Here is a 21,129-nt window from a genome sequence, read left to right as displayed (position 1 = left end):
ATTTGTTAGCTGGGACTGGAATGGTGCTCACCACAGTGGGGCTGATTATTGCCCAGTACTGAGGCACAGCCCAGTGTCCCATAATGGTGAGGCTTTCCACTCTGGCTGGTAAGAACACGTACTTTCCCCAGCCTTGGGTAGTTTCCCTACATTTGCTGATCCATCCTTAGCTGAAGACTGAGGATGTTCAGGAGTTCTCTGTCTCTCCATGCATCTCACTCTTCTTAGGCACTCTGTCCTGTGAACTCTAGCTGCCTTGTTTTTCTGGACTCTCAGCACTACCTCTTCAACTCAGGGAGTCCACCTGGCTCCATCCTTCCTGTGCTGTGGCCTGAAATGTCCTCACAGCAACAATTTGAGGATAGTTGTGGGGCTCACGTCATTTGTTTTGTGTCTCTCAAGGTTTCCTGTCCTTCATTGTCTGCTGTACGATGTCTTAGAAGTCATCATTTCATGTATTTTGTCTTTCTTTTGATTGTTTCAAGTGGAAGGATAAGTCTGGTCCCTGTTATTCCATCTTGATCAGAAGCTGAAGTCCCAGGCCCTTGGTTTTTCATTTAATCATTTATTTGTAGGAGACACTGGTCTGGGCTTATGACTGTGATCACTGAATTGGGCAGGTGGTGTTGGGGCTGGTTAGCATCCTTGATTTTCATCAGTGATGTTCATCTAGTTGATTGTATTAGCATGTAAATTTAACTGGCTACATGATTTATGCCCTCTAGACTCTTCAGGAACTTTCTGTTGTCCAACTCTTATAAAAAGTGCAGTATTAACAATTGGTTTGGTTTATCTCATAAATACAGCGAATCTTACAGTTGGTCATGAGTTTTGTTTGTTTTTATTTTTTTGGTCTGAGGGGGCTTATGTTTTGTTGTTGTTTTTTGCTTTGACTGCCAAGGAGCTCAGGTAATTTTTTGGTCTGACTTCTGGAGTTGGGTAAGATGTTATGGTTTTGGTTTTCTTTTGTTGTTGTTGTTGTTGTTTTTTTTTTTTAAAGATTTTATTTATTTATTCATAGACAGAGAGAGAGAGAGAGAGAGAGACAGGCAGAGGGAGAAGCAGGCTCCATGCAGGGAGCCCGATGTGGGACTCGATCCCAGGTCTCCAGGATCGCGCCCTGGGCTGAAGGCGGCGCTAAACCGCTGAGCCACCCAGGCTGCCCTGTTGTTGTTGTTTTTAACAAACTCTTCATTCCAGCCTTATCTTTTTAGCTTATTTATCTTTTGCCTTATAATGCTCTCAGAATTATTAGTTGCAAAACAGAGATATCTGTTCTTACTATCCAGCTGATTTGAGCAGAGCAGACAATGAACGTGAGCAGTGATTGGGAAGTTCAGAGTCTCTGAGAGGGTTAGAGAACCAGGCCTGGAGCAGCAGTCTGAGTCAACCAGGACTGATCTAGGAGGAAGCATGGTTCCTGTGCTGAGTTCTGGCAAGAGCTGATGTTGAAACCCACATCAGGCTGCCTGCATGTGCAGAACCGAGGGAGTCCTCCCCACTCGGATTCATGTTGGTCATTTCTGGTAAAGTCTCACATGAGGGTCTGATGGGAGAGCCTAGGTCATGTGCCTACAACATGGCTGCAAGAAAGACTCCTACACTGGGGTGGATGGCTTTGGACCTCCTCAAACAGAGGAAGGATATTCAGAAAGATTCGAGGCTATTCAATATTATTATTGATACTTAACTACTGAATCCTGATATTTTAAACAGTTATTTTTCCAAAAGTAACCAGTAAATCCTTTTGGAAGAAAAAAGGTGGGGGGATTAGCCCAGGCAAGTGCTTCTTGTACACAGCAGTCACATGCCAGGCAGCACAGCCTCTTCTTCCATGCCAGTGCACTGTCCCTAGCTCCAGTGCCCCTCGGCTCTCCTGCCAGAGTAGACAGCCAGGGAACAACCCCTTTTTAGGCTCTCAGGGCTCCTGGCTGGTTGGGGTTGGCAGTGGTGATGGGATGAAAAGTTTGAAGGTTGACAAAGCGCAAAGGTTGGAAGGACTCTGGCCAAACAGGAAAGGAGCCCATGTTATGCTTCCATCAAGCTGTACTTCAGGCTTGGTGAGCCTTTGTCACCAGCCCCAAAGTAGAAGCAGGCCTTTAATAGCCTGGCCTCACTGGAGTAATGACCTCTTAGCCTAGTGAATGACAGAGCTGAGATGTATGTTGGTAGGGGCTAAGGGAGGGGATGACACCCCATGCCCCTGACTCAGAGTGGGCTTTCCTAGGATTGCTGGGCTTGCACAGAGAAGACAGGGAGGGATGGAGGACAGTGGGTAAGTGAGAGGGTCAGGAACAGGTCAGGTTCCCAGCTGACCAGGAGAAAAGGCCTCGGCCAAGCCAGCCCCTGGCACTGTCCTGCCAACCCCTCCACCCACTCCCTTCTTCCTCGTCCTCCTCTGTTCTGTCTTCCCTGGGTCCCTTAGTGAGGCCCAGGTGGCTGAGCAGCCTCTGTCAGAGGGAATTAACACACTTAATTAAAGTGTCCAATGAAGAGCTTTGCATATTTCTTAATTACTGTCTGAGTCTTTTGGGGGACGGTTTGAAATGGGATTTTTCACATTTCCTCATTTAGCCTACAGTGAGCCAGCTGGTCCCTCAGGGCTTAGGTAGAGGCTGGCAAAGCCCTGGTTTGGAGCTGCCTTTCTGAACACGGGGTGGCAGGGTGGGTGTGGGTGGGGGGGCCTGGCCTAGCCCTCCAGGCTTGTCAACCTTATGGGAAGGTTAGAGCAGGCTTTTCTGTTCTGTGAAAACAGCACAAAAGGAAACAAGGGTCAGACAGTAACTGGTGTCTCACCGGTTCCTCTCATCATCGTAGAGCCCCGAGGCTGTGTACCTCATGTCAGGCCAGAATGGGGAACTATATGGGTATGGGGGTGCAGAGGGACAGCGGAGTCCTCTCCCCAGGCCCCTGCAGAGCAGGGATACTGGCCCAGGATAGCCTGGCCTCCTTTCTAGCTGCTGGGCAGGGATGGTTCCCTTCAGCAGGAGGCCCACACCAGCACTCATACAGTTTTTCCTGCTTGTGTTCTGGAAACTGAACCACCAGAATACCTGAGTCACCTGGGCCCAACCTCAGCCTTGGGAAGCAGATGTGCCTTTTTAGTCCCAAGGGCCACCTTCTGACAGCTGCAGACATTCTCTGACCTAGACCTGCTATGGGCCAAGGATGCAGGGACCCTTTCCCTGGCATGAGGACTGCTCTCCTAAAAACACATGGATCAAAGAGGCGGGCAGCCTGCCATGTAGCCAAGAAATGGCAGGAGGTTCTTCCTAAGTCTTTCCTGCCTCCACCCTCCCACTCTGGGCCTAGCTCTCTGGCCCCAAGGAGGACCAGATGGAACCCCACTGTCTGTCCAGCAGGGTCCTATACCTGGTGTGGGCAGTAAATGTGGTTGTGTCACTTAGAACAGATTATGGGCCAAGGTTCTGGCTTAACCCAGCAAGAGGGCTACCCGGTGCACAGTTCATGCTCTTCAGGTCTTGCCAGACCTTCCACAAAGTCTCCAGCTAACTTTTTGTGCCCTCCCTCATATTCTTCCCCATTTCTAGCCCTCTCAGCAATCTCTCCACCACACCCACACCTGCTGTGGAAATGACAGGATGGAGAGGGGTCCTTCCTGGAGGGAGACAGTGTTAGAGCAAGAGTCTGGGGGCTCAGGGCCCATTCAGCTGTCAGCATGTTGCCTGGGCACAAGCCAAGCCCAGGAGCCCTCATAGCCACTGACCCCAAAGCCATGGAAGAGTTTGGCTTCACGTGGCAGCCTTGGAGAAGTGTGAGTGACCGCTCTATGCAGAGGATACCTCAGCCTTGCATCACCAGCTCCATTCAGTCCCTCCCCTGGGGACACTGATCCCCCTGACGCTCCATCCCCGTTAATCAGCCCAAATGGCCACCTCCTTCAGGAGACCATTGAGTTTGCCAGTGGAGTGACCTTGCCTTCTGGTTGGTTCTCAGCAGCCCCTCCCAAGTTGCTTGGCACTTTTAGAGTCTGCACTCGAATACCTCCACCATGGGAGCAGGGCTGCTGGGGAGAGCAGAGGAGCACCTGCTGTCTCTCTGAGAATTCTGTGCCCAGCATGGGCCTGGCACAGAGTAAGCCCCTAATGGCTGTTTGTTGAGTGGGTAGAGAGACCTCTGTGGCTACCTGGAAGCCACCCAAATGTAAAGCAGGCATATCGTTACTGAGCTCTTCTCACTGCTCACGGCTCAGCAATATCTTCTGGTAGTTTAGTCCCACATGATTAAACAGGGAGATGCATTTTTCCTCTTTCAACCAAATGAGGGTGAGTGCTTGGAAGGCCCCCTTGCCCACAGGTCTGCTGCTGGTGGGGACCTCCATTTCTTGCCAGGTCGGTGTCTCTGTGTGGTCCTTCCTCACATTGGCTGCCTTGGGCCTCCTCACAGAATGGCACGGCTGGGTTGAAGGGACATCGTCCAGAGTGTGAGGGAGCAGAAGCACTCCAGATAGGCTGTGCCACCTTTCCTAACCTAGCCCTTGAGAGTCACAGCACCATCCATTTCTGCCCTAGTCACAGGCCTTCCCCTAGACAAGTATCAGTGGCACATTATAAAAAGAGCGTGAGGATGGGGAGTACCATTATGGAAGTTATGAATGGCCACACCTGTTTCTACCATCTCTCTACTTAAGACCCTTCAGAAGCTGCCACCACCCTTGGGAGAGAGTCCATGGTCCTTGGTGTGTTCCCTGCCCTGCTGGCTTTGCCTCTCTCTGCCTTCCCTTCTTTCTTTCCCTCTTTCCACAGCTGGCGCCAGAGATAGAGTCTGGCTTAAATCAACCTGCTGGCCACAAGGAGCTTCCTTGAACAGTGTTTGCCACTCGGGCCTCTCTTCACACACTGGTCGGGCTCCATTTTCCCTGAGATAAAACTCAGATGTGGAGACCTCCACATGTATTCCCCATGGCTCCTAGACACGTTTCTGCTCTCCCTGGACTATTGCCTCCTGTCCCTTATCATGGCCTTGTGTCTCTGCCTCTGTGCCTTTCCTCACACTGTTCCCTCTGCCTGGAATACCCATTCTCTCTCACCTCACCCTCCCACAGCTCAGTGACTGCCCTGCCTCCTCCCTGTGGCCTTTCTGACTGCCCAGCCACCTGGGCCCCTGACTTTTGTGATCTCCTGCTTTGCTGCTGGTCAGACCTTTCCATAAACCAGCATAGCGTTGTGCATGCAGCATGGACAGTGGCGTCAGATCTGGGTTTATACGCCAGCTCCAGTGCTTACCAGCCCTGTGACCTTGTTGACAATAACTAACTCATTGGATCGTGATGAGGATTCAATGAGGGAACCTAAGTTAAGCACCAGTAAGTGCTTGTCTGGCATCGAGTAGAAGCCCAGTAAGAGAGTCCGTCTCCTTCTTTGTAAGGACTCCTGCTCAGTAATGAATTTTCTCACCCTCATTTGGTTGAAAGAGGAAAAAATGCATCTCCCTGTTTAATCATGTGGGACTAAACTACCAGAAGATATTGCTGAGCCGTGAGCAGGGAGAAGAGCTCAGTAACGATATGCCTGCTTATTTAATCTAATCCTGCCGGTGGAGCTGAATCTTTGTCCTCAGAAAAAGCTCTGCGTTGCTGCAGTGGTGTCCAAGAGCTGCTGTTAGAAGGCATGTGGGACAGCATGACCTTGAGAACAGAGCTGTGAGGGGAGGGCAGCTCCCAGAGGCAGCAGGAGCTGCTCGACTGCACGACTGCACGATGCCGCTGCCCCTCTCCGGCCTCCCCCGCCTTTGGCGCAGTGGTAGTACCCAGTCAGGTGATGGCTGCAGCTGTCCTGCCACCCTTCACAATGAGACTGAGGTGGGCGATGCGAGCTCTCCGTTTGCAGGTTCCCAGACCTTTCCCCACCAACCCTCCCGCCCCCCGGGCGGTTGTGGAAGGTCTGAGCCACATTATCCTGGCAGCTGTGGACAGAGTGAGGGTGGTCTTGGAGAAGCTCTCAGGAAGGGAAGAGGGCGGGCTTCTGCTCTGAGAAATGAGAAAGATGGGTCTGGAGGAAGAGTAGGAAATTACTCTTGTTTGCAGGGAATCAGTAATGAACCTGTCATTCGGTCCAGGCCTCGGTTGGGGTGCTGGGCCCCAGGTGTTCAAGCCCACTCACGCGTACATTCTGAGCCCTGCCTTGTGTCCCTCACTTCCCAGTTTCTGACCTTCCAGATTGGGTCAGACATGGCCCCAGTGGGGAAAAGCCCCCTGCCTTTATCTAGTCCCAAGGAAAAGGTCCTGTGGTTTGGTGGGGCCATTTCCAGAGTCCTGTGACATCCATAGTGGTGGTGGCAGCAATGACTTATAAGAATCTGGAGACCCAGTGGGACCCCAAGATGCTGAAGAGAGTCAGGGAGAGGAGCTTGTTCCCTTGTCAGACCACCCCTCTACCTGGCCCCACTCAGTCGGGCCCTGGGCAAATAGCTGTCAACTCCTGTCTCCTTGCATATATAAAATGAGGATGATGTGAGCACCTGCTTCAGAGTTGAGGCCTAAACCATGTTATGGTTAGTGCAGGGATGCTGCAAGCACAAAATTCCCACAAGCTTCTGGTGGGTAAGGGTCTCATGTCTTCTGCTCACTGCTGTCAAGCAAATCTGTGCCTGGCACGTACCAGGAACACACTCTGTAAGTACAGAAGGCATGTGCTGCCCATCATGGTTATCGTGGGAATGCTCAGGAAATACTGGCAGGACTGCACACCTAAAAGTTCCTCCTGCACAGCCCCAGTGAACAACTTGTTGTCCTGGAACCTCCTTCTTCCACCTAGTAGTCACCCTGCGAGCCAGTGCTCACCCACTGCCAGTGGATGTTGTCTCGAGATGGGGTAACTTGGCCGTAGAAACCCTTGCAGGGATTTCTAAGTTCTCAGCCACTCCATGGACCTCCTGCCCCTCTAGTTACTTTTAGCAATTCTGTGGTCTCACCTCCCTGCCTGCTCAGCTGTCCCAGGGAAGAACTCATCACAGGAAGAGAACTGGTGTCATCCCTCCTTCTCCCTATTCTGCTCCCTGATGCTTGCCCCTCACCGAGATATGAGATGCAGTGTGTCACCACCTGAAGAAATTACTAGTGGACCCTGTGATCCCTCTTCCTGAGGAGGTGATAATTTTCCACTATCTTTTGGAAACGGAGGATGCTGTGTTGTCTTAAATTTTGTCTGCCTCTTGCTGGCTCAGGATTTCACTCTGTGGTCCCCTTAGCACTTTGCAGCGAGGCCTTTCTGTGTGGCAAACCTCTACTTCTCACCTTCATGTGAAAGTTAAGAGGAGATTTAAAGCATTTGGAAAGCACTTAACAGATTAATACCTATCAGTTTCCAAGTTAGATTAGAATAGATTGTGGCTGTGTTACTGCTCACCCCAGAGATGTTCAGAATAGAAATGTGGCTATTGTGACGCCAGCTGGTATATGACCTGGCACTACTGCATCAGACCCCCGGTTTAAGGGCATGGCCCCCCCACTTAGGTGCCAGCTACAAGTGGGCTCCCAAGGACACCGCATTTTGGGCCAACTGGCTGCAAATTCAGGGGGTTCCCATGACCCTCCTCAGGTTCTGTAATTTACCAGAACAACTCAGAGGACTCAGGAAAGTGTTCTACTTATGCTTTTAGTTTTATTTTAAAGGATGCAAATCAGAGACAGCCAAATGAAGAGACATGATGGACAAGGTCAAGCCAGTGGCTATGGTAGTTTTTTTTGTTTTTGTTTTTGTTTTAAATCTGATCTTCTGGAAATTATCTCAGTATGTCAGTTACCTGCCACCTCCTTCCACTTTTAAGCGTTTCCTTTGTGCCTGGCACTTTTATTTAATTCTTATCACTGTTCTTTGAAGGCTTTGATGTTATTATACCCATTTTAAAATGAGGAACAGAGGTCCAGAGGAGCGGTCATGACCACCTCAAAATGACACAGCTAAACAGCACCTCAGCTAGGATTTGAATCCAGCTAGTCAAATCTGGGTCAGAGGTGGGGCCTTCTAAGTTTTGCCATAGGCAGTCTGTCAGATGTCCCTTTTGGCTAGAAGATGATTGTCTTTCCCTTAGAAATGTGGCTTTTGGAAGACAGTTGCTTGTCTCTTAAATGGTGTACTACTAAGGCTTCACAGCTGGTAAAGGACCTTTCCCAGAGTTGCCAAATTGGGTTGCCCTGCTCCATCCACAGAGTGACCACAGCCACACCACTAAGCCCAGCCTGTGGACATCCCATCCAAGAATCAAGGGGCTGCAGGCTGGAGAACCTGCAGGTGCTGGCTCTTTTGTTTTCCCTGCCAAGGTTGTCTGTCTCCAGCAGCGCAGATCGGGAGGGCTCTGAGCCAATCTCAGCTGGGCCATCTCTGTCTGAGCCTCCCAGACCCATGGCAGAGACTTGATGGGACAGTGTAGAGAAGCACTCCTCCCTGGGCCTGACCCAACAGATGTTCTTTGGTCACCCTTCTTCCCCTCCCAGATAATGGGAAATGCTGCGGTAGGCATTTCCCTTACTTCTGGGCCCCAGGGGACCTGCACAGGGTTAGGTTAGAAGGCAAGTCCTGCAGTTTGGGAAATTAGCAGCATTTGTGGAATTCCCAAGAGACTGCCTCGTTTCTCTCACCTATGCCAGTGGTTCTTGTTTGGGGGTGATACTGCCCCTTAGAGGGCATTTGCAAATGTGGGAGGGGGGTCCTGGGTTGATACAGTGACTAGGGATCCTGCCAGCATTCATCTGGCAAGGTCCAAGGATGTTAAACCTCCTGCAAGGAGCTAGACTGTCAGGCACACACTACAAAAAATACTCCTGCCCTTGACACATTAGGGGATAGCCCATTTCCTTCCACTTCCCCCCAGTTCCTTGGAAAGCCACTCTCCTTACTAGTCCCCAGGCTGAGTGAATGGGAAGAAAAGAGCATGCCACCATCCCAGTGTGTGGCCAGTGGCAAGGCAGTATTTCCAGGTGAACATGGGCCCAAGCTAGAGGAGCATCTTGTGTTACACTCTGACTTGCTCTGATTCTTCATATATGGTTCTTGCTTTATTCAGACTCTTGGAGATCAAGGAAGACCCCGTGTGGGTGGTGAGAATTCTCGGGATGGGAGAGGCCTCCTGCTTGTTCCTGGACAAGAATTCCCCTACAGCCCACCCAGTGGAGACTTGGCCACCTCTCCTCAGGGTCCCTGTCCAGGGGTCTGTCTCCTGCTTCTGTTTCCACTTTTCATCTTTTCCTCTAGGCTTTTTCGTTTCCTTATCTGTTTGCTTCACATGACATGTGTTTAGAGGAGTCTAGCATACCTGTTACAGCTGAACCCCTCTCTTCTTGTTTTGCAGTTGGGAAGACGTCTCTGATCACACGGTTCATGTATGACAGCTTCGACAACACATACCAGGTGAGGTTCTGGGTGCTCATGCCTCCCCCACCATGTCTGCAGCCAGGATGGCTGCCCAGAGACTATGCTGGCCTCTCTCGAGGTCTTCTAATGCTGGACGTGTGCACAATGGTCCTGGGGTCCCTGGGCATCTGTTCTGCTTGGAAGACCTTTCCATCTGTGCACTGGCCTCAGTTCAGTAAAGACCCAAAGCCCTTTTGAAAATCCAAACGTTGGTAAAAGAAACACTTTCAAGAGGAAAATTGTAAAAATAGAGAGAAGACACATTTCAGTCTCTGTTCTCTTGCTCCCCATGGGCACTGTTTGGTTATGTGCAGGGTCATCATGTAGAGGAGAGTGGATAGGTAAGGTGTAAAATGAGGGAGATGAAAATTAGAGCAGTAAGAGAACTTGCTCCTCAAGCATGGTTATGTTTGCTAGACCCTGCACGCATGCACTGTTGCTAAGGCACTTCCTTCCTGGAGAGGCTAGTTCCACTGCTGTGCATGGGCAGGAGGCTGGACAGAGTGAGCTCCATGGCTTCTGGCTCTCAGGAGTGGTTTGGGGCCAACCAGTGGCCCAGAGGTGGCTCCAGCTGGCCCAAAGACTGAGCTCCTCGGTGTCAATAACATTTCACTCTCCTGAAATTACTGGTGAGTCAGGAGGTATGTGCAGATGAAATGAATTTCCCCTGCAACTATAGCTTTTTGCAGAAGGCACCAAATTTAATCATCTCAACTATGTTTAAGGAATAAAAAAAGATATTGTCTTCCATAACAAAGGGACAAATAATAATTTTTCTAAGCTAGTGAATTCTGTAAGATACTAGTTCCAAGACATGTTAGCTGGTGTTACTCCAGAAGAAAAGATAGGTATGAAGGCTCAGTGCTTATACAGATTTAGGAAACACTGGTAAACTAAAGCCAATCGACTTTTCCATTGCAGGATTTCTCAAGACTTTTACTACATCGATACATGGTTTTGATTTGCTGAAAGAGGGATATGGGTGTCAGGATCTCCCAGATGTGTTTGATCATGGAATCCTTTTGTTCCTGAGTCCTCAGAGGACAAGTATTTACAGCACAAACTGGGGACCTCTGTGCTAAGAGGTCCCTCTGCTTCCCTGGCTTTACAGAGGATGCAGAGCACAGCTCAGTGCAGATTACCGTTCTGTGTCTGCTCTTTGGTCTTGTCTCCTCTGGACCAATCATTGTTTTTGCCTCCAATACAGCCACTCTTTCTGCCCCCTCCCATTCCCTGCTTTTCCTCTGCTGTGTCTGAAATACCAGACAACTAGCGGCCTTGGGAACAGTGGGTAAGAACGTGCGGCTGAAGCCAGGACCTGTCAGATCTGCTCCTCCATTCACAGGCCCAGCACAGGGCCTGGCCATAGCTGGTGGTATCAGGTGCCTACTGGCACCAGAGTGGCTTGGAGAGGCATCCTCTGCCTTGGTTTTCAGACCCCACTAGGCTCTCTGGGAGAGGGGCTCTGAACTCTCTGCACGACCCAGGTCGTAGGCTGTAGAGTGTCTATCTTGGCCACACTTTGTCTTCGTTGTGTTCTCTCTGCAGGCCAGGGCTTTGTATGACTTTGTACGACAGCAGGCTTGCCAGGGGCCTCCTCCCCATAAGGGGGCCTCTTCCCACATCAGTCTTCCTTCGAGATTATTTCTAACAGACTTTAGTTCTGAAAGCCTGGGTATTCATTTATTTGTGTATGTGCATGTGTTTGTGTGTGAATGACCTCCAGATATTATTTTGATTATTTGATTTTTAAAAAAATTCTAAGTTATTTATAATGCCTCTTGTTGGTGTCCCATTGAAAACAATGGGACTCTTAGCTGACTACTGTTCTTGACAGTAGGTAGCAGCATATATGACTTTTGCAGTGACTGGTGATTCTCATGGGCATGGATCAAGGCCTCAACTCCCCTTCATGTCCTTCGAGTTTCTCAGAATCTCCTCCTACCTCCATCTCCAGTGTCCTCTCCCACTGCCTCCGCTTGCCCCGCATCCTGTGGTCCAGCAGGCGTCTCTGCTAGCTGCTCCCCACACGGGCAAACAGTCACGCCCTCCACACTTTGGCTCATAGTGTCGCCTCTGCTGGAATGACCTTCCTTCTCCTCTCCTTAGCTGTGAAAAATTCTTCTGACTCATCAAGGCTCTGAGCACTTGATTGCTCTGCATATGGGGTCCTCTCTCTTCTCTCTGCCACGGCCCTGTCTGCCCTGGCACATTGTCCTCAGGTCTCCTTTAGTCTCCCAGTTCCACAGGAACTCCAGTGTGCTCTGGCTCCTTGGACGGTCTGTGTGTTTGGCTGAAGCCAGGACCTGTCAGATCTGCTCCTCCATTCATAGACCCAGCACAGGGCCTGGCCATAGCTGGTGGTGTCAAGTGCCTGCTGGTACCAGAGTGGCTTGGAGAGGCATCCTCTGCCTTGGTTTTCAGACCCCACCAGGCTGAGAAGCCTCAGGGGCCAGATGTCTTGGTGAGAAGGGGAGAAAACCCAAAGGGAAGCAAGACCTTCACCACCGTGGACTTTTTTGACTTTGTTATTGCAGCAGATAGAATTTCTTTCCCAATGCTCTTTAAGATGGTAATTAGGCTGGGAGGCCAGGGATCCAATTCTGTGTACACATAGGCCATTTTAATGAACTCTCTGGAGAAAGAGAGGGGGAAATGGTATTGTTTATTTTGTTTTTCTTAACATGGTGGCAGAGACATTTGGGAAGTAGACAAGATCCCCAAGGGCTCTGGGGAATGTTCCTAGTTGTCCCTGACCACTCCTCACCAACCCCCTCAAACATCTACTCCATTAGCCGGCAGGGCCCCTCACTTTCGCATAGCTAAGATGCTCAGTTCCCCAGACAGAATCCTTCCTCCCTTTCTCCCATCCTTTTGTGTGCCTCAGGCGCTGTCTCTCATCCTCCGTGTCCCTCATTTACTCATTCTGACAACAGATGTCTGTCACATGCCTTCTCTGTGTTTGGAGGGACAGTGAGAGAAGATGACCTGGCTGCAGAATCTGGCCCTGCCTTCAGCCAGGGCATGGAGGGCAGAGGGTGTCAAATCTCATCCTGGGTGGCAGTCAGTGAGCCCTCTCTCCATCTGGGGCCGAACAAGCCTGAGGCCCTAAGGGGCTGGCGTGAGGTCTTGTGAAGACCAGGGTCATGCAGAGTTGGATTTCCTTGTTCCACCTCTTGGAAGGGTCCTGTCTGCCTGGCAGGCCACGGAGAGAGGCCACCTTGTCAGCTGGCAGGCCTCAGGAGAGCAGGTCCCCTGCCACCTCTTGCCTGGCACTACCCCTGCTACATACACACATGTACATCCTTGTTCTCCTCATGGCATGTTTACTAACCAGCCTCTCACCACCCCTCCCTTTACCTCATCTAAATCTACTCACCTGAAGAAGCCAAAAATCAAGACTTTCAGCCTGGTGAGATTAACGTCTACAATAATTCTCTTGTATAAAACACCAACTAAAACATTGCTTTCAAAAGTAGTTGTAGAAGACACCTTTTGGTACCTGCACTGTGATGAGACTTGATCTTCTGTGTAGGCCACATGAAACACATCTGCAGCTTAGTCCTTAGGCTACCTGTTTAAAACCTGCACTAGCACCATGATGGGAGATTTCCTGCATCTGCAGGTGGCCACTGGGATGAGAGGCCAGGATTTGGAAGCAGCACTCATCTGGGGCTTCTCATAGGTCCTTCATGGGCTCTCTGTCTTGGCCATATATTAGCATCACCTACAGGGGAGATGGCCTAGAGATTCACAGGATGGGTCAGACAGTAGCATTTTTTAAATCTCTGAGGTGATTTAAATGAACTTTTAGCCAAGGCCTGAGCCAGTGGCCCATTCCTAGATCTCCTACCGCAGCACAACCTAGGAGACACTGACCTAAGGGGCTGCTCCTGGGAGAGGCCCCCACCTGCCAGAGCTTACTCAGCTGCTCCAGGAGTACAGGACCACTCCTAAGGGACTGGGAGGCTTTGCCTGTGCTGGGTCACTCCGAGGATCCCACGGAACCTCTGGGCAAGGAACAGAACAGGTGTGTCCGCTGTGCCAGCACAGGCCAAGGGGTTGCCTGAGGGACCCGCACCCCCTCAGTGATCTGCACCGTAGTTGCCAACTGCTCTGCCCCGAGGCTTTCCTCTCACTTCTGGGCTCTGGGTTGGTTTTCTGGGTTTTGCCATAGCAAATTGTCACAAACTGAGTGCTTTTATACAACAGAATTTTGTTTCTCACTGTTCTGGAGGCCAGAAGTCTAGGACCAAGGCTGAAGGCTCTGGGTTCCTCTGAAGGGACCCTGAAGGCTCCTCTGAGGCTCTGGGAGAACAGTCCTTCCTTGGGCCTCCCCCCAGCTTCTGGCAGCTGTGGCTGCAGCCCCTGTTATGAGGCTGCAGAGCTAGAGTCTCTGCCTCTGTCTTCATGTGGCCTTCTCACTGGGCTTCTGTGTAGTCTGCTCTTCTTGTGGGGACACCAGTCGTTAGATTTAGGGCCCTACCCTAAATACAGAATGATTTTTCATCTTGAGATTCTTAACTAATTCCATTTATAAAGACCCTATTTCCAGATGTCATGTTCTGAGGTTCCAAGTGGGCATGAATTTGGGGTGGATCATTATTTTCAACCCATTATGGTACCCCCAGTCTGATCCCATCGGGGACCAGAGCTTCTGGCCTGGGCCTCAGCACCATCTGGAGCTTCAGACAAGGCAGGGATCAGTGGCCGTTCTAGTGGGCACAGAAGTCTTCCTGGAGAGAGTGAGGGATGATTTGACTGTAGCTGCGCTGGAGGGAGGAATGATTACGTGCTGAAGGAGAAGCATTTGTGGAAGTCCAAAGTGTGATGGTCCAGCACTGTGTGTGTGTATGACGGGGAGGGGCCTGCCCACTGCAGTGGAAGGGAAGAGTGGGGCCTTTGGATGGATTATTGGCAGGCTGCATTTTCATGTTCATGGGCCTTACACACTATTGTCTTTATGGGTGCTTTGTTATTTCCTTCATTAAATATATATATATGAAGTTATATTTAATAACTTGTTAAAAGAACATATAATCCAGACTAGATTCATTATTATATATTTATTATTATTATATTCATTTTTATCTTGATTTTAAAAGGAATTAAAATTTAAAAGTTAAATATTTTCGTGGCCCCTGAAAGTACCATAGGCCCTAGGCTCTTAGCCTGCCATGCCTCGTGGATAAGCGGGTACAGATGGTTGGGATTGTGGCAGGCCTTGGAAGCTCAGAGGGGCTTGGGCTTGTAAGGCAGGAAACAAAGCTGTTGAGGGTTCCTACTATAGGCACTGATGGGATTGAAGATTTCAAACTTTGTAGGAGACAGATGTGGAGCACTGGGCTTGGGCAGAGGGGACAGTTGCAGGCGGGGCCCACATAGACCTGGATGCAGCTGCGTGTGACAGGGCAGGGCATAGAGAAGTGTGATAGAGCAGTTAATGCAGGACTGCATGGGAGCTAAGTGAGGAGCCTGGGCTGAGGACAGTGGAAGGAATGAGTGAACCGAGGGTCTTAGGGTGCAGAAGAGGGAGAGGCCGGGGTGGGTCTTAGGTTTCTGTCCAGACACCCTGGAAGACTCTCAGTGCCATCAGCACAAATGAAAATGCAGAGTTGAGTAGGAAGGGCTGATGGAACAGCCAAGTGAAAGTGTTTGAGAATGTTACATGGGGCAGACCTGGCATTCAGGGGGATTTCACTGTATGACTGTCGCCTCATATTTTGACCACAGAACTTAATGTCTGCAAAGGTGGAACTCTACTCTATGAAAATAAAATCATCATGTTGCTAGAATTAAGTTAGGACTAGAGTTCAATGTTTTGCCAGAAGCACAGCAGCATCTGGCAGAGTCGCCAAATACTGCCCAGGTGTAAGCACAGGGATGGCTGGGAGGCCCATGATTTCCTAGCAGGACACTTTGTTAGTAAGCTCTTGTCAGCTTCATTTCATCACTATCGACCTAGTTGGCAGGAGAGTTGCTGCTATTGCCTTCAGTTTTCTGTGTTTTGGATTTTTTTAAAGATTTTATTTATCCATGAGAGACACAAAGAGAGAGGCAGAGACATAAGCAGAGGGGGAAGCACAGAATCTGGTTGCACAAAATCTGGATCCCCAGAGTCCTAGGAACTGATGAGTCTTGTGGGTTGGTATACAGAAAGGAGGAGCAGACAGAGGGGCCTTTCTCCACAGAGTCTAAGATGCCACATGTCCCCGTGTGGTGTTCAGATAACCACGCAATACCTGGGGGAGACAGGGATAGGATCTTCTGCCCCTGGTTGAGGTGGTCAGAGTGAGGTCACATACCAAGGACAAGGATTCAACATGTTTCCTTTTACCTCAACTCTTTCTTTCTCCTTCAGAATGATGCCACATGCAGAGGAGGCCTGGGTTCCAATCCCAGGTTTGTCACTTAGCTCAGAGACCTTGGACCAGCATCCCCATTTTTTAGTACTGCATTCTCTTTTACCCTGGGAATTATTTGGATAGGATTTAACCCCTATTTCATCTAGACCAGTTGCCTCAAACTTTAGCAGTAAAAATGTGGTTAAATTGTATTTAGACCATAGCTCGCATCAGTCTTAAAATCTAGATGATGGAAAATCATAGGCCAGAAGTACTGTTGACACAAATGTGCATTACTATACACCATATAGAGAAGCAGAACAGAAAATTGAGGGACACCTGGTGGCTCAGTGGTTGAGTGTCTGCCTTTTGGCTCAGGTTGTGATCCCGGGGTCCTGGGATCGAGTCCTGCATCGGGCTCCCTGCAGGGAGCCTGCTTCCCCCTCTGCTTATGTCTCTGCCTCTCTCTTTGTGTCTCTCATGGATAAATAAAATCTTTAAAAAAATCCAAAACACAGAAAACTGAAGGCAATAGCAGCAACTCTCCTGCCAACTAGGTTGATAGTGATGAAATGAAGCTGACAAGAGCTTACTAACAAAGTGTCCTGCTAGGAAATCATGGGCCTCCCAGCCATCCCTGTGCTTACACCTGGGCAGTATTTGGCGACTCTGCCAGATGCTGCTGTGCTTCTGGCAAAACATTGAACTCTAGTCCTAACTTAATTCTAGCAACATGATGATTTTATTTTCATAGAGTAGAGTTCCACCTTTGCAGACATTAAGTTCTGTGGTCAAAATATGAGGCGACAGTCATACAGTGAAATCCCCCTGAATGCCAGGCATCTTGGCAAGATGACCTGGCCCTCTGAGACCCACCGGAGTACCGCTGGTCATCCACGTGCTCCTTCTGGAGTTCTGGACTGAGGGCAGACCTGGTCTTGCTCTAACATCTTTTCTTTCTCTCCACCTCTCCTCTGCCCTTTCTCTCTCTCATCTGTTGAGCATATAACAAATTAGGAATGTGGTTACCTCCTAGTACAGAAAACTGACTAATGGTGGCTTGAGAAGAGAGGGTGAGGTTTTCCAGGTACAAGCGGTCACAGTGGGACTTGAGGTGGTACAGCTGCACAGTGATGCTGTCACTCCCTGTGCTCTTGCTCTCACTCTGTTCCTCTTTCTGGTGTGTGGGTTCTTATCTGCATGTGGGCTGGCTGTTGCTCCAGACATCATCTCTGCATTCAAGGCAGGAAAAGAAAGCAAGAACTTTCTTAGGATCTCCTCCCCCTCCGGCAGACTGCAGCTTATGTCTTAACCAGCCAGAACTAGGTCGCCCAGTCACCCTTAACCCCTGGAGAGGCTAGAAAAGCAGAATTTCACTTTTACTGTCTTTAGGCCAGCAAGAGGTGGAGTAAGAGGTGGCTGGGGGTTATTGGGTGAGCTCACCAGCAGCAACTGCTATGTTTCATAGATTAATGGAACTCATAGTGCAATTATCTGCCCTAGAGTCAGGAGTCCATCCTGTTCACTTTGCAGGTTACCCTTATATGGTTCTTAGACACCCTCAAAAGTCCACCACTTTTGGAGGAGCATCTTTCGCCCTGTTAAGGAGAGGGCAAAAGATCCTCCGTGCTTGGATCCTTCCATGACCCTTTGAGAAGCCTCCAAGGGAGCATCAGGCCACACACATCACTGAGAATCTCTGTGGCTTTTGAAGGGATCGACCGATTTGGATGAAATTTAACATTTAATCCCTTAGTTAAAGGCAGGAGGTGCATACTCCTTGGTTGACCTTTCAGACCATAGGAGATAAAAGAGCAATTGATAAGTACTTAAATTGGGTGGTGACAGGCACAAGCCACATTCCACTGGGAGGAAAGTGACTGTGCAGGCTTTGAGGCTGAAGTGGCTGAAAGGAGCCTGGTACCTGTGCCTTGACCTCCTGAGTCAGCATCCCCTCCCCCAGAGCACTCTGCTGAGCAACTGGCACAGACGGACCCTGCCCAGCATGTTTTCCCAAGGCTGCCGCCTCCTTCCCCCACAGTGCCCACTTGCCAGTCTGAATCCTAAAGTTTTGCCAGCCTCATTTGCATGCTAATTTGCATGACTCTACCCTGTACTCTCATCTGATGGTCAGTGCAGAGCACAAACAGCCGCTTCATTGTTGAGGGCTCGTCATGCCCAGCTGCTTTCTGCCACTTATGGATGCTTCCCCAGCCATGGGCCAAGGCCTGGCCAAGGCTAGAAAAAGACACACATACACTCTTTTTCGTGAGTTCTCTTCCTGAGAAGAGTCTTGAGTCAATTTATGCAAATCATCATGCAGATTTCCACTGCGGACTTTATTACTGTGTCTTGTCAGAAAGTGGATGCAAAATTATATTTCATAATAAATGCACACAGCGAAAAAGATTCCAACGAGTGCTTCAGGAGACATCTCTTTTCTTGGAGATCCACTGGGCTGATGGTGGTCTCGTACAGAGGGAGGTGGGCAATGTCATTCTGCGCTCTGTGTCTGAGCCCCCATGGACACTGTGATACCACCTTCAGGACAAAGTGGATGTAGATGTGGCTATGAAACCTGTGCTTGTTAAGATTCCTCATGTTTTGTATAAAATGAAATGCTTGCCCTTTTTCATAAGCAGTGCAGTGTGTAAGCACGATATTAAAGGAGTAAATAGTGGAGTGTAGAGTGCAGCCCAGCCTCCTGGGAAGGGGCATCGGGCAGCACAGCTGAGGAGGGGAGGGAGGATCCGGGGAACCGTGGACTGGCAGGAGGGCCCCCCATATCAAGCCTGCTGCTCATGTGTCTTGATATCCTGCTTACATTCCTGTGGCATAGTTACCAGCAAGACTTATTTATAAGAGGAAACAAAGTACAGAGAATGAATACTTTGATTCAGACTCCATGCCAAGCTAGAAGAGGGATGTGGTCTCCTTTAGAACTCAGCCAGCCTTTCCTGAAGCCCTGGGAACACTAGTTTATTGATAAAGGATGTTATGAGGATTACAAGCCCAAAGTTTCCTAGAGCAAGGAAGCTTGGGAAATGTTGGATTCCATGTAATTGTTCGTGTTTCTTTCGTGCAGGACTTCTCAGAGTGTTTACTGCACCAGTGTGTTTTATGGCTCTCCCCTAGGAGTTAGAATATGCAACCTTTCTCAGAAACATTTGATTACAGTTTACCTTTATCCTGTAGATTGCCGCATGGGGATGCATTTCCCATAACCAGTCTGAGAAACTTGGGAGGGTCTTCTGTGGAGTGGGTTTCTAGAGCTTCTCCTGGAAATCCTCTAGTGGGTTGGTCATTTGTGTTTTTACAGAGTACCTTTGCATAGTCTAACACACGTGATCTGCAGTCCTTAACGGAGGCTATGAATATACCCATTTCAGAGAGGAGGGGCTCCCAATCCAGTGCTCTTCCAAGCCCATCACAGAGTACTCAGATCCTGCAGAGCACTGGGAGAGGTCACTAAAAACAGCCCGTGATCCACCCGGTCCATTTGGCAAAGGTGCTAGCAGCATCCTCTGGGCCTGGCCATGGTCAGCCTCAGGGAGTCATTGAAGGAAGCCTACATTTGCTGGTAGAAGTCTGACCTTTCCCTCTCCCCAAAGGCCCATGAACTTCTGGTCTCCTCAGCCTCTTAGCCTCCTGGCATCACCAGGCTATGTGTATCTCATGGATCTGGGCTTTGCCTTCAAAGCAGAAGTGACTCCCTCCGCACCCCACACTCAACCCACACAAGCACCATGTTCCTGTCAACACACACCCCCCTTTATGAGGCATGCTGGCCTTTAAGAGGGAGTGTGGGGGTGGCAGGTAAGAGGGAATCACTGAGGTTTCTACCTGGGTGGCTCGTTCTTTTTGCTTGCTATCCTCCTATTGTTGTGTCGCATTGTGTCCTATTTCTGTTGATCTGTTTTCACATTCACTGTTTATGTGCTGTCAAGCCCATGAGTGATTTTAAAATTTCAGATATCTGTTTTTTAGTTCTAAGTTTGTATTTCGTTTTTCTTTATAGTTTCTCTTTCTCTTCTGAGATTTTTAAAATCTGTGCCTTGGTTATGAGCGTATCTCTATATATTTGAGCATAATCCTATTAGCTACTTTAAACGACTTGCTACTTCAGTAGCTGGGTCACCTCAGTGTTGGTCTCCACCTGTTTTTTTTCTTGAACATGGTTGGCACTTCATATGCTGAATAAATCAAGATTTATCCTACACGTTGTGATTAAGACTGTGAATTCTGTTTGTTTCTTTGGAAGAGTATTGGTTGAATCCAAATTCTTCATTGTCTTCCCTGTAGGCAGTAGGTAGGCAGCAAATTAAAGTTTTGTTCAGGGATGCCTGGGTGGCTCAGTGGTTGAGCGTCTGCCTTTGGCTCAGGTTGTGATCCCTGGTCCTGGGATCGAGTCCCACGTCAGGCTCCCCATAGGGAGCCTGCTTCTCTCTCTGCCTGTGTCTGTGCCTCTCTCTGTGTGTCTCTCATGAATAAATAAATAAAATCTTAAAAAAAAATAAAGTTCTGTTCAGATTTGTTTTGTTTTTAGTTTTAGGTAGGCTGCTTGGGGTCTGCACAAGCAGGGGTAGTGGCAGAGGGAGAGGAAGAAACAGGCTCCCCACTGAACATGGACCCTGGGATCATGACCTAAGCCGAAGGCAGACACTTAACCAACTGAACCAACCAGGCACCCCTTGGGCAGCTTTTGTATATAGAATTTGGAGTGCCCTCTCTGTGGCTTTCTTGTGGTTAAGATTTTGCACATTTTCTGGCTGTTGTGGTAGCTTTGGGATCTGACTTGTTTCTCAAAAAGCAGACTCTGGGTTTCTTGCCAAATTTTAGCAACCCCTGTGCTCCAGCCAGGGCTCCCCTCAAGTGAGCAAGAAGTCATAAAAACAGGAGCTTCACCCAAGGCTGTTCCCCCCCCCCTTTTTTAAGTTGACTCCCCTCCAATTCCTACCTGCTTTTGGTCACTTGGCAGTGCTTTCAGATAGTTGTTTGTTGTGTTTTGTTCAGAGTTTATAATAGTAATCTGCAAGAGGGTTGGTCTAATAAGAGCTCTGCCATTAAGGAAATCAGAACTGTCCCATTCCCTCCATCTGGGCTTCCCCCTCCACACACGTTTCCCATCCTCCACTGCACCCCCTTTTTCACCTGCTAGAAAGTTAGTATTCACTTCAGGACTTGCATAATTCCCTCATTTTGCCTCAGGAAATCAGTTAGAAGCAGGGTCCCTCTCCTCTTCGTGTTCTTCTCACTACACACTGGTCCTTTCCATCGTCAAGGAGCACAGTCCTGTGTGCTAATGTTAGCTCCTCTACAGGTTGGAAGTTCAGCTCTGAATAGGTATTAACCATGTGAAAGAGCATTCCAGGGGAGCATTCCAGCTCCTCATGGGCAGAGACAAGGGCTCATTC

General features: G+C 49.3%; 1 protein-coding gene across 2 annotated transcripts in view; it reads left to right on the top strand.

The window, feature by feature from the left end:
• RAB6B (RAB6B, member RAS oncogene family) overlaps positions 1-21,129 on the top strand; it is a 60,313-nt gene that overhangs the window by 16,602 nt on the left and 22,582 nt on the right. For both annotated transcript variants that reach the window (XM_025448898.3, XM_049099828.1), the window contains exon 2: positions 9,310-9,368. In XM_025448898.3, coding sequence (XP_025304683.1) covers positions 9,310-9,368 — 59 coding nt within the window. The remainder of the gene's footprint in view (positions 1-9,309; positions 9,369-21,129) is intronic.

This window comes from Canis lupus, chromosome 23 (assembly GCF_003254725.2).
Source record: "Canis lupus dingo isolate Sandy chromosome 23, ASM325472v2, whole genome shotgun sequence".
NCBI classification, from domain to species: Eukaryota; Metazoa; Chordata; class Mammalia; order Carnivora; family Canidae; genus Canis; species Canis lupus.
The sequence above is the reverse complement of the archived record's forward strand: the minus strand, read 5'-3'. Positions and strand labels throughout refer to the sequence as shown.